Source organism: Punica granatum, chromosome 7 (genome assembly GCF_007655135.1).
Source record: "Punica granatum isolate Tunisia-2019 chromosome 7, ASM765513v2, whole genome shotgun sequence".
In the NCBI taxonomy this organism is placed as follows: domain Eukaryota; kingdom Viridiplantae; phylum Streptophyta; class Magnoliopsida; order Myrtales; family Lythraceae; genus Punica; species Punica granatum.
The window spans coordinates 11574287-11587139 of record NC_045133.1 but is presented as its reverse complement, the minus strand read 5'-3'; the positions used below and the strand labels follow the sequence as shown (position 1 = coordinate 11587139).

The window sequence follows — 12853 nt, the reverse complement described above, 5'->3', positions numbered from 1 at the left end:
ACATCAAGGATATGTGATTTACTCTCGATTGTAATTGGCCATGGGAAGCCCATGGGCCATGCCGGTGGTAACTTGCCTAATTATGATAAGTACATTAGTTATAGCTTAAGCAATCTTAGATACAGGGCTTGGCCTCATGATTAAAACCAGCATCAAGCCTGACCTTTTATCGAATCGATCCCAAGTAGCTCGGTTCACTTTAGACACTTATAACACCCTCGTTGCCCCAATATCCACTTCTTTTACATCATAAATAATAACTATTATTATTGACGATAAATTTATAAGCGATTGCTTTTTTTTGAGTCACGTGTGAAGTTTATGAGCCTAAAAGGGATAAGAAAAGGGGAATGAAAGGTTACCAAAATTTCCATCGTGAGAATGAACTCAGGATCTCTTGATCCTAAATTTTCACGTTAAAAGTGATGTCATTGCATCAAAATCTCGTGACGTTGGCTTTAGAAGCTAATATTGGATTAGAGTGGGAGAAGGGCAAAACTGTAAATACGCACATTTACATTACACAGAGGAGATGTTTGACCAGTCGTGGCTCCTGAGCCTCTTTTGGCAGAGCCATACCTGTTTTGCAGGGAACTTGTCAGTCCTCCCTCTCTTATTTTTCCCTCACATTTCTACCTCACCATAAATATTTGGATAAGCCCCCCACCTGCCCCACCCCCACTCTCACATCGAAGCGCGTCCTCTCCACGATCCCCATTCAACCTTCCTTTTTTTTGATTGGTAAGTCTATTCAACCTTATAGCATCTCTCATGCACATTACATACATATATATAAGTATACATATATATATATATATATTATTTTTCTTGTTGTTATAAGGAAGGCTATGAATGTAGTACAGTAATAAAAAATAAAACGAAATAAAGTATCACATAAATTCCTGTAATGAGAGCTGAATTCAAAATCTCTAATTTACGAGTCAGTATTCGCACGTTATAATCTGCTCAATTCAAACAAACCCTTTGCAGGGAGCAATGAAAATCCAACTCATCCCGTCCCCTTAAGGACTGTCATCCCGACTGTCCCTAGGCGATGGGATAGTTTTCCAGTAATTCATATTTAATTAGCGGTGCGAATGCTAATTTGACACACCTAAATTATCTTGAACTGTATTAAACTTAGGGCGTGCGAACATTGTTCAGAAATGGGAAAGAAATAATCACATCGAGGTCGCTGCGGTATAATCTATCATAGTAGATGGAATGAATGATGGGCTCTCTCCTAATCAATCATATATTTACAGAGAGAGACCATAATGGGGTTTCTTCTAAAATGCCCACATAAATATATATGAAATAATTATAAAGTCACGTTCATTCGGGAGCTGAAGATTGATTCTTACTGCTGGAGGAAGCCGCTAGGGCATGGATCGAATCGGCTAGCTTGTTGATGGCGTCGACGAGGCCGTTGATTCCCTGCTTGTTGGTCTCGGCATTGGACTCCTCGAGCTTGAGCCGCCTCTCCTGGATGCCGAGGAGGTCCCTGTGCCGCCTCTCCTCCCTCTCGTCACATGCCTGAAGAGCTTCGGCTATTATGGAGGCGCTTCTCGAGATGGCAGTGCCCACTGCTTCGTAGGAGGAAGTGCCTCCACTTGACGCAGCAGCAGCTGCCCTTTTGCCTTCTTCTTCCGGCCCCCCTACGGCCCTGGCTATTCTCCTCCTCCTCTTCGCCGGTGACGAGTGCGAGTGCTCATTAGTTTCCGAGTCCGAGGTATCACTTCTCTCTGTTTTTGAACGTCATCAAAACATGCCGACCAAAGCCATCAGTATAATATATATGTGAGTGAGCTCATCAAATTGGATTGTTAATACGAATGGGAATTATGGCATCATCATTTAAACTATCATCACATTCAACTCGGCATGCATTTCGGTTTCTGTTCGATCTTCCTTTTCTAAGTACATAAAACCACATGTCTAGATGTACTACTCATGTTGATAAAATGAAAAACTCAAGAATCGAACGAGATTATTCTCGACCAACGGGCTGAGAACACCAGTGAAGACCACTGAAAAAACATATTTTGTATACGAGTGCGTGCGAGTGAAAGAGAGATTTTACCAATTGGGCTGGGAAATGGCTGAGGTCGCTGTGGGGCCTCGGTCGTCGGTGATGTCTGTGGTGGAAGTGCCAGTAGCACCGGGGCCGATGCATACTGAGGCGGCAAAGGGATAGGCGGCAGCAGAGAAGAAGCCACAGGCTGAAGGCTCATGCCGGCCCCCGAAGCCCCGGGCGGCTGATGGTGGGAAGAAGCAGCTGTGGAACCGCTGCCGGGCAACGCCAATGCCACCGACGGGCCCCCACCGCTGCTGCCGCCTCCCAGCTTCCGCTCCACAACGTCGACGAGCGCCTCGTAAATCTGGGGGAGGAGGTTGGTGGGCAGGTTCCGGTCCTTCCTCTCGGCCTTTTCCATCTTCCAGTAACTAAGATCTTCACTAGCACTATCGTCGCCGGCGGTGCTCCGCCGTCTCCTCTCATAGTCCCTCACCTTCTTGTAGTCCCTCATGAGGTTGTCCCACTTATCGTTGCACTGATTCTGACTCCGGAAACACTCCTTCCTCCAGCAGTAGTCCTCCACCCATTTCCACCTCGGCTCCGATGACCTATTAGCGGTGACCCCGCTGCCGCTCGAGCCCGGCTCGCCGCCAGCACCAGTAGCTCGGATCCTCATCCTTCGCTCGTCGTCCATCTTTTTGGCCTCTATCAAGACCATCGTCTCCAACACCGTCCAGTTCCCCTTCCGATAGTCCCTCATCACCGCCACCGATGCAGCCATACTGTTGCCACCACCGCCCTGGTCCGCCATCACCATCGTCCGCACATCAGAACCCCCATAGATAGTGAGGAAGAACTACAAAGAAGAGTGAGTGAGTGAGTGTGAAAGTAGAGAAGGTGAAAGAGGGGAGTTAATGGGCCAAAGGACTCTTTGTCTTTTTAGGGACACCTTTCTCCCCCTCATGGGTTCAAGATTGAGGGGAGTTGAGACCAGTCAAAGATTTGCCTTGATTTCTAATTTGGGCAAGGGGGCATTAATGCGAGTACCATTCATACGTGCTCTCTTAAGAGTACTGTTCCCAACCAATCACATTGTTCATATAAGTCGTGTTTGATCGCATTCAGCTATCCCACGAGAAGAATGTGCACCGTTTACATGCGATTGAATCTAAAAACAGCTGTAACTGGATTTATACTTACATTCTAATGGGAATTTTTCTCTTAAGATTGAGTACGCAAGTTTTCTTTTGCTTTTAACCGATCACAATGATTTGAAGGGCGTTTGTTTCGTGGCATTGTACTTGACTCAAATCCAAAACAATGCGACTCGTATATGATCCTACAATGATATGATGGTACCAAAATATATAAAACCCCATTAAGTTAAAACTACTCACAATATGTAGATTAACTAGATGATATAATCACTCTTATCTGACACTCAAGGACTGTTGTTACTGATGAAAAAGTATTGTAGTGAAATTTCTGAAAGTTAAAATTGATTTCAAAAGTAAAGTTAGGATACGGGAGATAGTAATTTAAGATTGCTGAAATTCAAATGGATGATTATTCGAGGCTAGTTGAAATGTATGATAAGTGAGAGAAGTTTCCATAATCACCTATAAACTTGTAGTCGATAATCATTATTGTAATTGTCAAATTAAATCCAAAGTATAGTTTTAAAGTTGATCAGAAATTACTTATTTTGATTTTAAAAAAAAACAAACGAAAAGGTACTTTGAATCTTCTGCCGCCTCAAACAGAGCGTAACGTAGTAGTACACGCTTTTGCTTATCAATCAAGAGGTTTAAGATTCTATACTTGTAGCGGGACTATCTACACTTTCCACCGAAATAGGGGAGTAAACGAACCGAGACATTCGCAAATGGTTCAGGCTCGGCTCGATAAAAACTCGAATTTGGCTCTCTTATAAAGCTCGAGCTCACCAGTTAAATGGGCCGAGCTAAGCTCTGACTCGTGAAGCTCGCGAATCTAAACAAGCTTTTTATCTATATATATATATATATATTATGAGTTATTTCGGTAGTTCAATCCAAGCCCATGCCTAATCCAAGCCCATGTGAGCTTTAGCTCACGAGCCTATACGAGCTTGAGCTCACGAAGCTTATACAAGTCGAGCTCTGCCAGCGTGGCAAGTTTGTACGAGCCAAGTCAAGCCTTCGCTAAATACAACGAGCCGAGCCCAAGGTCGAAGAGTTAGGCTGGCGCAGGATCGAGCTTGGGCCCGAGCTCGCGATCTAATAAATGAGCCTAATATAAAGATTTTGAATCTGTTTTCCTTTCCTATCGATCCCCTTTCCGTTTCTTCCCCTCCCCTTCTCTTCTCTCCTCTCCTCGCCCCTCCATTTCCTAAATCCAGTCTAGTTGTATGTTTGGAAGAAGGGATTTTAAGAGTATTGGAAGGAGGTAAGGATCCGAAGAGATACGTGTTATTCCACCAAATCTGCATTATCCAACAAGGAACTTCTTTTGCTTAGCAGTGAAATATTTCATTTTCAATTGAGGCAAATTGAAGTCCCAATTCAAGCGGAGGGAATCCACAGTTCATCCAAACGCAACCTAGAAGCGATTTGGAATATTTTGCAGGGCTGGGTCAGGTTGGGTTGTTTGTGACTAGTTTTGACATGGTTTCGAAATGGTCTGAAAACCCTTTCTCGGAGAGCTTATTATTGAAAATTTTTGTAAGGGTTTTATAAAGTTTTGGAGTTATGTTTTGGTGTATCTACGGATACAAATTGTCCAATTATTTTTCAACAGAGATAGCCTTGACCTTTCCTTTGTTATGGAAGGCATAAGAAAGTGAATTTGGAAGTGTGAGTTTGATAGACTTTCAAGCCCTCCAAATTCTTTATAAATTTTTTAACAAATTAAGAAAGTACGGTTTGTCTAAACAAAACTTGAAGTTAGGAACAATGGAACGGCGTTCTTAGCTTGTATTTGATTTATACATAGGTCTGCCGTGTTACCTTCTACCGATTTATGATCAGTCAATCGCCTTTTCCGGTGAACTACTGTGGTGTAGATGCAATTTCATAATCCCTATACTAAAACCAATATATAGACATAAGATACATACTTGGATCTAAATACCGATCATACTTTGACATGAAAGATCCTTTTGTAGAAATCCAGCCCATCAATTGATTGTGTCAAAGCGGGAAATTAAAATTTCATCAAGTTTGTTAGCATCTCAAGTTGCCATGGTTCGACCGTATAAAACAACTATGCCAAGTAATCGGTTGTGGATGAATATTGTGCAGGAGTGAAATCCGAAAAACACATATATTGGTGATCAATTCAATCTTCGGAGATAATATCGATAAACTCTTTAAGTTGAAGAGTCTTTTGCATCAATCTAGTTGGGACTCAAGTTAGATCTTCATGGGAATTAGATTAGGGTTTTAAGCTTTCTCGTACCCTTCTCTAGCTCCATTAATCTTTCCTCCTTAATTATTTTCATTATTTTATTATCCGAGATCTTTTTGTCAAAAGCTTCAGTTGCTGAGATTTGGTAGCGAATTACCTCAAAATCCTCAAAATCTTCAAAGCTTTAAAGTCAAATCTAAAGCTACTTATTCCATCCACTGCGCCCCCAGAAGGGAACGTGCATGAGATTGTCCACTCTAAAAAGGAAGAGAGAGTGAGGGAGTAATCAAGAGCATCCTCTCAAGAAAAATCCAAACGTAGGTTTTACATAACACACAAACACACACACATATTTATATATATACACAAATAATAAAAATGTATAAAAGGCTGTAAAAGAATCCGGGGCGGATCCATGTGCATTGTAGTGGGGTCAATTGACCCCACTTAATTTTAAGAAACTTTGCAAATAGTACTAATAGTTGCAAATGTGTCTCATTTTCATGATACTGCTGCTGAAAAATATTGAAGAGAACTCTGGTGCAAAACACAAATTGATCTCTCTCTCACGGTCCAATACTCTTTTTTTTTTTTTTGTCTTCTTCTCAAGCCACATTTTTCCTGCCCCAATTACTTGAACCTATTCAACAGCAAAAATCACTTCAACCTCATTCTCCGTCCCTAAGGCCGAAGAGATTTCTCTCAGTCCCCCTTTCATCCCGTTCGCCACGCGGGTGCATCTCTCCACATCGTCCACGCTTTTATCGTGTATTACTATGATTTCTTTATTATAATTGTACCAATTTCAATTGATTTCTTCCTTCTTGTTTCTTAATTTGTAATATATTTTCTATATAGTGCCAATTAGAACTATTATTATTGCTTTATCTATTTGAAACAAATATGTGATTGACAATTTCAAATTTTGTATATTTCATAAATTTCCTCCTAGTTAACCAATTTAAATACAATTCTATATTACTTGTAACATCTTTCTCTTACTATTATATATATTTGATATTTGATAACAAAAATTTTATGTAATTTTTACCCTAAAATGCCCTTAAAAATTAAATAATATATAGAAACCACTGAATTAATAAGGGCAAATAAATAAAATTATAAAATTCTTTAGCCACGTTTAATTTTAATGAAAAACCATTTTGTAGTCCTCAAAAAATATCGTTACATCTACACACATCTGATTGTGTGAAAATGAATGGAAAGATAATCTACATTCATAAGGTGATTTATTAGATAATCGAAAACAAAGGATCTTGAATACTGTTCAAAATTCAAAAGAATCTATTATTATTGTTATCCTCATATTTCAAAAAAATCAGAAAATATAGCAGTACTATTACTCATTACGTATTACATTAATGTCCTAATAAATATATATATATATATAATAAAGATATTTGTGAGTGATTCTTAAATATAATGGGTATATAATGAATTGATATTGTGATATTTACTATTATATAAAATGTAACCTGTAACAAAGTTAAATAACATTTGCTTTTTTAAAAAACAAATTACATAATATAACAAAGTTAAATAACATTTGCTTTTTTAAAAAACAAATTACATAATATATTTTATAGATATATCAGTCATATTTAATTTTCAAAAAACAAATAAGATTATATTTTTTTTCTAGATTTTGTATAATATGTTACCAATAAAAAGCACAAGTTATATAAACAGTGACCTATTCTGTTATCAAATTATGAGACCTGATATTTTTTTTAATTTCAAATAGTTTATATATATATATACATACATTTACTTACATGTTATATAGGTATATATATATATATATGTTACGTACATATTCTGAAGCATCAAAAAAAAAAAGAAGAGGTGGTGGTGCTATGGACCCCACGTGGCCCAACCTTTCCCCTCTTGTCTCCCCAGCATCATTTCCACCGCCTCAGCATTCACATCATTCATGTATTTATTTATTTATTCCTTTCCCTTGTCTGTCGGGTTTGGTTTCACGGGGGAAACGGGAAGAAGAAAACGATGCAAAACAAGAGAAAAACAGAGCACGAGAGCACGAGAGCACGAGAGAGAGAGGAGAGAGAGAGAGAGAGAGAGAGAGAGAGAAGTGTTGAGATGGCAAGAGAGCTCGTGCAAATTTCTATTGAGCTCATCTTTTACGCATGGATGAAATCTCCTGCCGTCAATCGCCAATGAGCTCAGGTACCCTTCGGTTTCCTCCAATTCATATCTTTCACCAGGGGAAACGAAAATAATTTTGCGGCAATTTTTTGAACGAAGCCCCTTCTTTCTGTGGCTGTACCCTTAGGCTTGTATTTGCCGATGCTTGCTGTAGCTTTGGCAGCTTCTCATGAGTAGCATGAATTGAATTCCTAGTTGATTGTCGGTGCTTAAATTGTTCTTATCGTTAGGTCAGTGTGCCCCAACAATTGGGCTATATTGGTGGCAGAATTTGATCAGGGATTGAAAATCTGTTGCTATTGAAAAAGTTCCTAAGGAAAGACAATAGTTTGTGATTTTTTTTAGGTTGTAAATAAGACAGAAAAGCTATGTGCTGGATTCTTGAATGGGATATAAAATTTGGAGGAATTAGCAGGTCGGCGGTGGATAAACCGAATAGAGAGGGGAACGAGGCAGAGAGGATTGAGGGTAGATTGAGATAGGGAAATTGGAGAACACCGTGAGGAAGACCTTGACATGCTGATCCGTTATTGATGGGTTTTGGGTATGTATTGCTGATTAAGTTTCTCCTTTAATTACTTAGTCCTATTGTGTTTTAGTAAATTAGAAAGTAGTAGTACAGTTGGGTGCTGAGTTGAAGAAGTTAGTTTAATAGTTGATTTTAGAATTTCTGGCAGTGGTTAAATGACTAATATAACTTGAGCTTTGTTAAGTTGTTTAGCTTTCCTTTGCTGTGATAGGATTGGGTAATGTTAGTTACGTTATTAAGTTGGAGGTTGTTGATCGGTGGTTTAATAGCATGGGAGTGATTTATTGGACTTGGTGGTAGATATAATTTTTTTTTATTAACCTAAATGCCATAGCAAATTAATCTATGTAATTACTTGTTTGAGATTGTGAAGTTAAAATGATGATTTGAGGAATAAGATAAGTCAGTTACTGATTGGTTCTTATTATTGCCGAGAGAATACTGATGAGAAGTAAAGAATATGGAATGGGGGTAGAACGACTAGAAGAAGCTGATTGTATTAAGTTTCTAAGCTTATATGACTTATACTCTACCTTGTGTGAGTATATAGGATTTCAGTATGTTGAATTATAAGGGTTGGGCTGTTAAGTTTATTAAGAAGAACTTGTCGCCTTAATATACCTTTTGGTTGGTTGACCTTATTAGTGATTATATGGTCGACCATTATAGCTGTATGAGTGCCTAGAATTTAAGAATAAATGGGTGTTAATCTTTCTCTTCTCTTGAGCATTGCAAATGGCTAGGCATGAGATATGTATACGGATGGAATTGATATGCTATATGATATGTTTTCTTGTTATACTTGCAACTAATAGGGATCGAGGAGACTGAATCCTAGCACTCAAAAGGTTCGATCCAATGAGCTATATTTCTTGGAGTTGTCGGTGAGTATTTTATTCCATTGTGAAATGATATATATATATATATGTATGTATGATATGTGAATACTCTATTCCCTTTTGAAATCATGTGTTATAATTATAGAAATTATTTAAGATGAATGTAGGGGTAGTTAGATTAAGGAATCGGTATTGCTATGTTGTGTGAACGGATCTGAGCAATATGGCCATTTGTGATTCACCTTAACTTGGGATATACAGTGTGATTGAGTATGCGGATTGCGTATGAAGTTTATGATGATAATGTGATTCAATATGATTGGGATTGTGGTTGTGTATGCGGAGATTGCGATAATTTGGGAATAAGAATTTGGTGTGGGTATATGATATGAAATGGCGTGGTTGTAGTTGATTGTGCTTGTGATTGTTGCGTGATTATATAGCCTTGGGATCGCTGGACTCGGCGGAGTACAAAATGGGCCAGATCGACCGTTGGACCCAGCGGGATACAAATAGGGCCTGATCGGCCGCTGGACCCGACGGAATAGAAAAAAGGGGCCTGATCGGCCGCTAAGACCCGGCGGAATGCAAAGTGAGGTCAACTCTTACCACCAGAGGTTAATAGGCGGCCATCGCTTATGAGATGTGGATATTGGAAGTTGAGAATGGTATGAGCGAGATGTGCAGGGTCACGGTACCGTCATAACTCTGTTGCGAGGAAATGCAACCCTATGGCTATATTGATTTGGTTGTGTTGTATATTATTTGTTGGGTTTGATTGTTGTAGATGTGATGATTATTGCGATTGTTTGAATTATTTTGTGGAAGCCGTATTGTTTGTTAATTTGATTTAATTAAGTTATGAATGCAACGTGATGTTGAGTTAATGGTTAATCCTAATAATAGTTTTATAGGTTATAAAGGCAATTGATTGTTTATGAATGAAAGTAGTAGTCAGTCGTATGTATGGTATATTATACCTTGTTGATGAATTAGTTGATGGACTTGGTTACGCGGATACTATCTATATGAATATTTGATTGTTTAAAATATATTGATCACTTAATATTATTCATTTTGCTTTGGAATTTTGTGCTCACTGAGATGCAGCTCACACCCTGCATATATTTTTCCAGATAAGTTCCCAATTGTGCGGAGGAACCACTTTTTGATATCGGGGATCAGCTTGGAGGACTAGGTAGGAACCTTAGTTATTCGATAGATATCCTTTTTGTAAAGAATGGACTTGAGAATGTTACGACCTGAAAATTTTGTTTAGTTGCATCACTGATGTGAGAGCAAAAAAGAAATCTCCGGAAAAGTGTATACACAAATTAGAGTTGATGGATTGGTTATATACTTTGGAAATTTATGAGAAATAAGTTTTTATGTGATAATGGATTCGATAAAATTTAGGAAAAATTTTACCGTAATTTCGGGTCGTGACACAAATTATATGTCTACCACTAGATGTGACCTCTTAAAAAGTATGTCTGTGAGTAAACAAAAAAAAAATACATCTATCACAAGGTGCATTAGATATTTTTCTTTTTATTTTCCACTTCAAATTCTCGATTTTGAAAGTACAAAAACTCTAATAAACAAATCTCAAATTTTTTTTTATCTTTTTTGTACGTCTACCTATGTTTTGAAGAAAAAAAATTATTTTTCATTAAATTTCATTCTTTGTCCTATGTATGCAATAGGTTGTATTTTGAATTTTTTTCTTAATACATATTAAAATTGAAGGTGAGTTTTTCAAAGTATGTCTATCATTAGAAATGAAAGTGAAATTTTCAATTATCAGTTTTTTGGTCACTTATATACAACTAATACCTTTAAAATGCATGTATTGCTAAATGGAACTTTGTTAAATTTTTGAATTCTCTGATTTTATGTCTATATCACGTCAAAATTCAGAATAAAAATTATTGCTATATATGCACATTAGAAGGATGACTTTTTTACACTTCATTCATATAGTTTTTCATATCTTATTCTTCAATTTAAATTACCATTAGCCATATATTTAATAATATTTTTTTATTGATAGCAATTATTATGATTTTTTAACAATTAAAAAACATAAATCATGTAACGTTTTTCCTGTACAATGTACAGACTCCAGGACTAGTAAAAAAATTTATTTAGTAGCACACTTAGCGCAGTTAAAATTTCAAAATTGACGTAAGTTTGATGTCACTCGTAGCACATGTGATGCTTTAGTAAAATCATAATAGAATTGTAGTCCGTACCCATTAGTTCCGGGGTCCTGGATCCGCCACTGAGAAGAATCTTATTTCAACAGCTGAAAGTGCACTCGACTTGGCATATCTGCTCTCTCTCTCTCTCTCTCTCTCTCTCTCTCTCTCTCTCTCTCTCTCTCTCTCTCTCTCTCTAACATTTGCTCTCATTTTTTTGTAATGTATATATGCAACATCAATATTTTGTCTTCGAGAGGTGGAACTAATAACTGTTCATCGAGATTGAACGTGCAAGCAAATCCAGCCTAAATTCAATATTGATATATAATTTAAAAAATTAGGAAATTCAAAAGGCAATCACATGCAAAACATAGGGCGTAGATATTCTCCTATGGCTTCTAGCCAGCGGACATAAGCCGTGGAAAAAGGGGTCAAATGAGAAGGAGGTGTGAATGTAGTGTAATGGTACACGCTCTTAAACTTCGAATTTGATTCTTATAGTGATATTAACTGTATCTTTTTGTTAGATTTCTCCTTGTAAAAGAGAGTCTTCAATGAAGTTGTGTTACCACTTGGCAGACTGACCTGGTATTTCCAGCCAACAAAAAACGGACACTTATTTATGGGTTACATGAGCATGATCAATAGATTGCTTAAAAAAAATTGAACGCGGTTAACTAACTAGCTCCACTAATGTCACGTTGTTCCCAATTATCCAGAGAAAAGTGCAATCTTTGTCCCAAAATTTTAGCAATCAGTGGATATCGATTTTGGAGAATCTTCTCTCATATTTTCCATTTTTACATTTCGTAGACTTAAACACTGGAAACAATTTTCTGAATAACATTCAGCAAAAAGAGAAAAAAAGGCTCTCTGGAAATAATTTTCACATTCATCACTTTTGTAAAAGCACTCCAAGGTAATTACTACTTTTTATTGTTCATACGAAAGAAACCATAGTGAAATTGAGTTTTTTTTGTTGATATTTGTCCTCTGTTTCTTCCTAATGGCATTGACTCTCTGTAATCAATATTCTTTATGATTGTCAATCTGTTTATTATCTTGATCGAATTTACTGTTGCCAATCAATTATTCTTTACGCGATTGCGATTTATGATATTTTAGGTCGAACAAGTTAATGGAAGGGGCAGACGAAGAGGTTATTCTGGAGAAAAATGATGGAAACATCAGTGGGATGACGAAATTGGAGTTTATACTAGAGCCTAAAATCGGGATGAGATTAGCTTCCGAGGATGACGCATACAATTTTTACAACCAATATGTGTTGCTTGCGGGTTTTAGTATCCGCAAGGGTGTCAAGCAATGTGATAAAAAAAGAAGCTTTACGTCAACGTGGACATTTTCGGAGGGTTTTATCAGATATATATATATATATATCTGGTGTTCGATTTAATTTTCTCTGTTGTCTCATCTTGTATTATGGGCTTCTTGTCATAACAATTAGTATCATAACAGAGACGTCGGTGGATTCTGTGATGCAACACCCCATGTGTTGTACCATACAATACCCATTAGATCTGCATCTTTTTAATCCTAACCGTCTATTTAGAGGTTTATCTTTTTAGAGCTTCCATTCTTCTCTATTTATACTTTCCTCCGTGTAGCAATATCCCTTTGGCAAATCAATCCTCTGACGTGGCCAATTAATTATTGCCACGTCGTCGACTTT

General features: G+C 37.5%; 1 protein-coding gene and 1 long non-coding RNA gene across 2 annotated transcripts; one reads left to right on the top strand and one right to left on the bottom strand.

The window, feature by feature from the left end:
* Positions 1 to 1104: 1104 nt before the first annotated feature.
* Positions 1105 to 3012, bottom strand: LOC116213263 (trihelix transcription factor ASR3). Its single transcript, XM_031548136.1, has 2 exons — positions 2084 to 3012; positions 1105 to 1745 (listed from the first exon to the last, which is right to left on the bottom strand). The coding sequence occupies exons 1-2, from the start codon at positions 2832 to 2834 to the stop codon at positions 1336 to 1338; spliced, it is 1161 nt and encodes a 386-aa protein (XP_031403996.1). The 5' UTR covers positions 2835 to 3012; the 3' UTR covers positions 1105 to 1335.
* A 4446-nt stretch (positions 3013 to 7458) lies between these two features.
* Positions 7459 to 9711, top strand: LOC116215500. The gene is made up of 3 exons (XR_004158474.1): positions 7459 to 7612; positions 8936 to 9004; positions 9403 to 9711. It is a non-coding gene; the product is annotated as an uncharacterized LOC116215500 (long non-coding RNA).
* Positions 9712 to 12853: the final 3142 nt, after the last annotated feature.

Coding starts and splice junctions, on each gene's coding strand:
- LOC116213263 (XM_031548136.1), bottom strand. CDS start 2,834: ATGGTGATGGCGGACCAGGGCGGTGGTGGCAACAGTATGGCTGCATCG. Junction 1,746..2,083: donor GCCATTTCCCAGCCCAATTG/GTAAAATCTCTC, acceptor GTTCAAAAACAG/AGAGAAGTGATACCTCGGAC.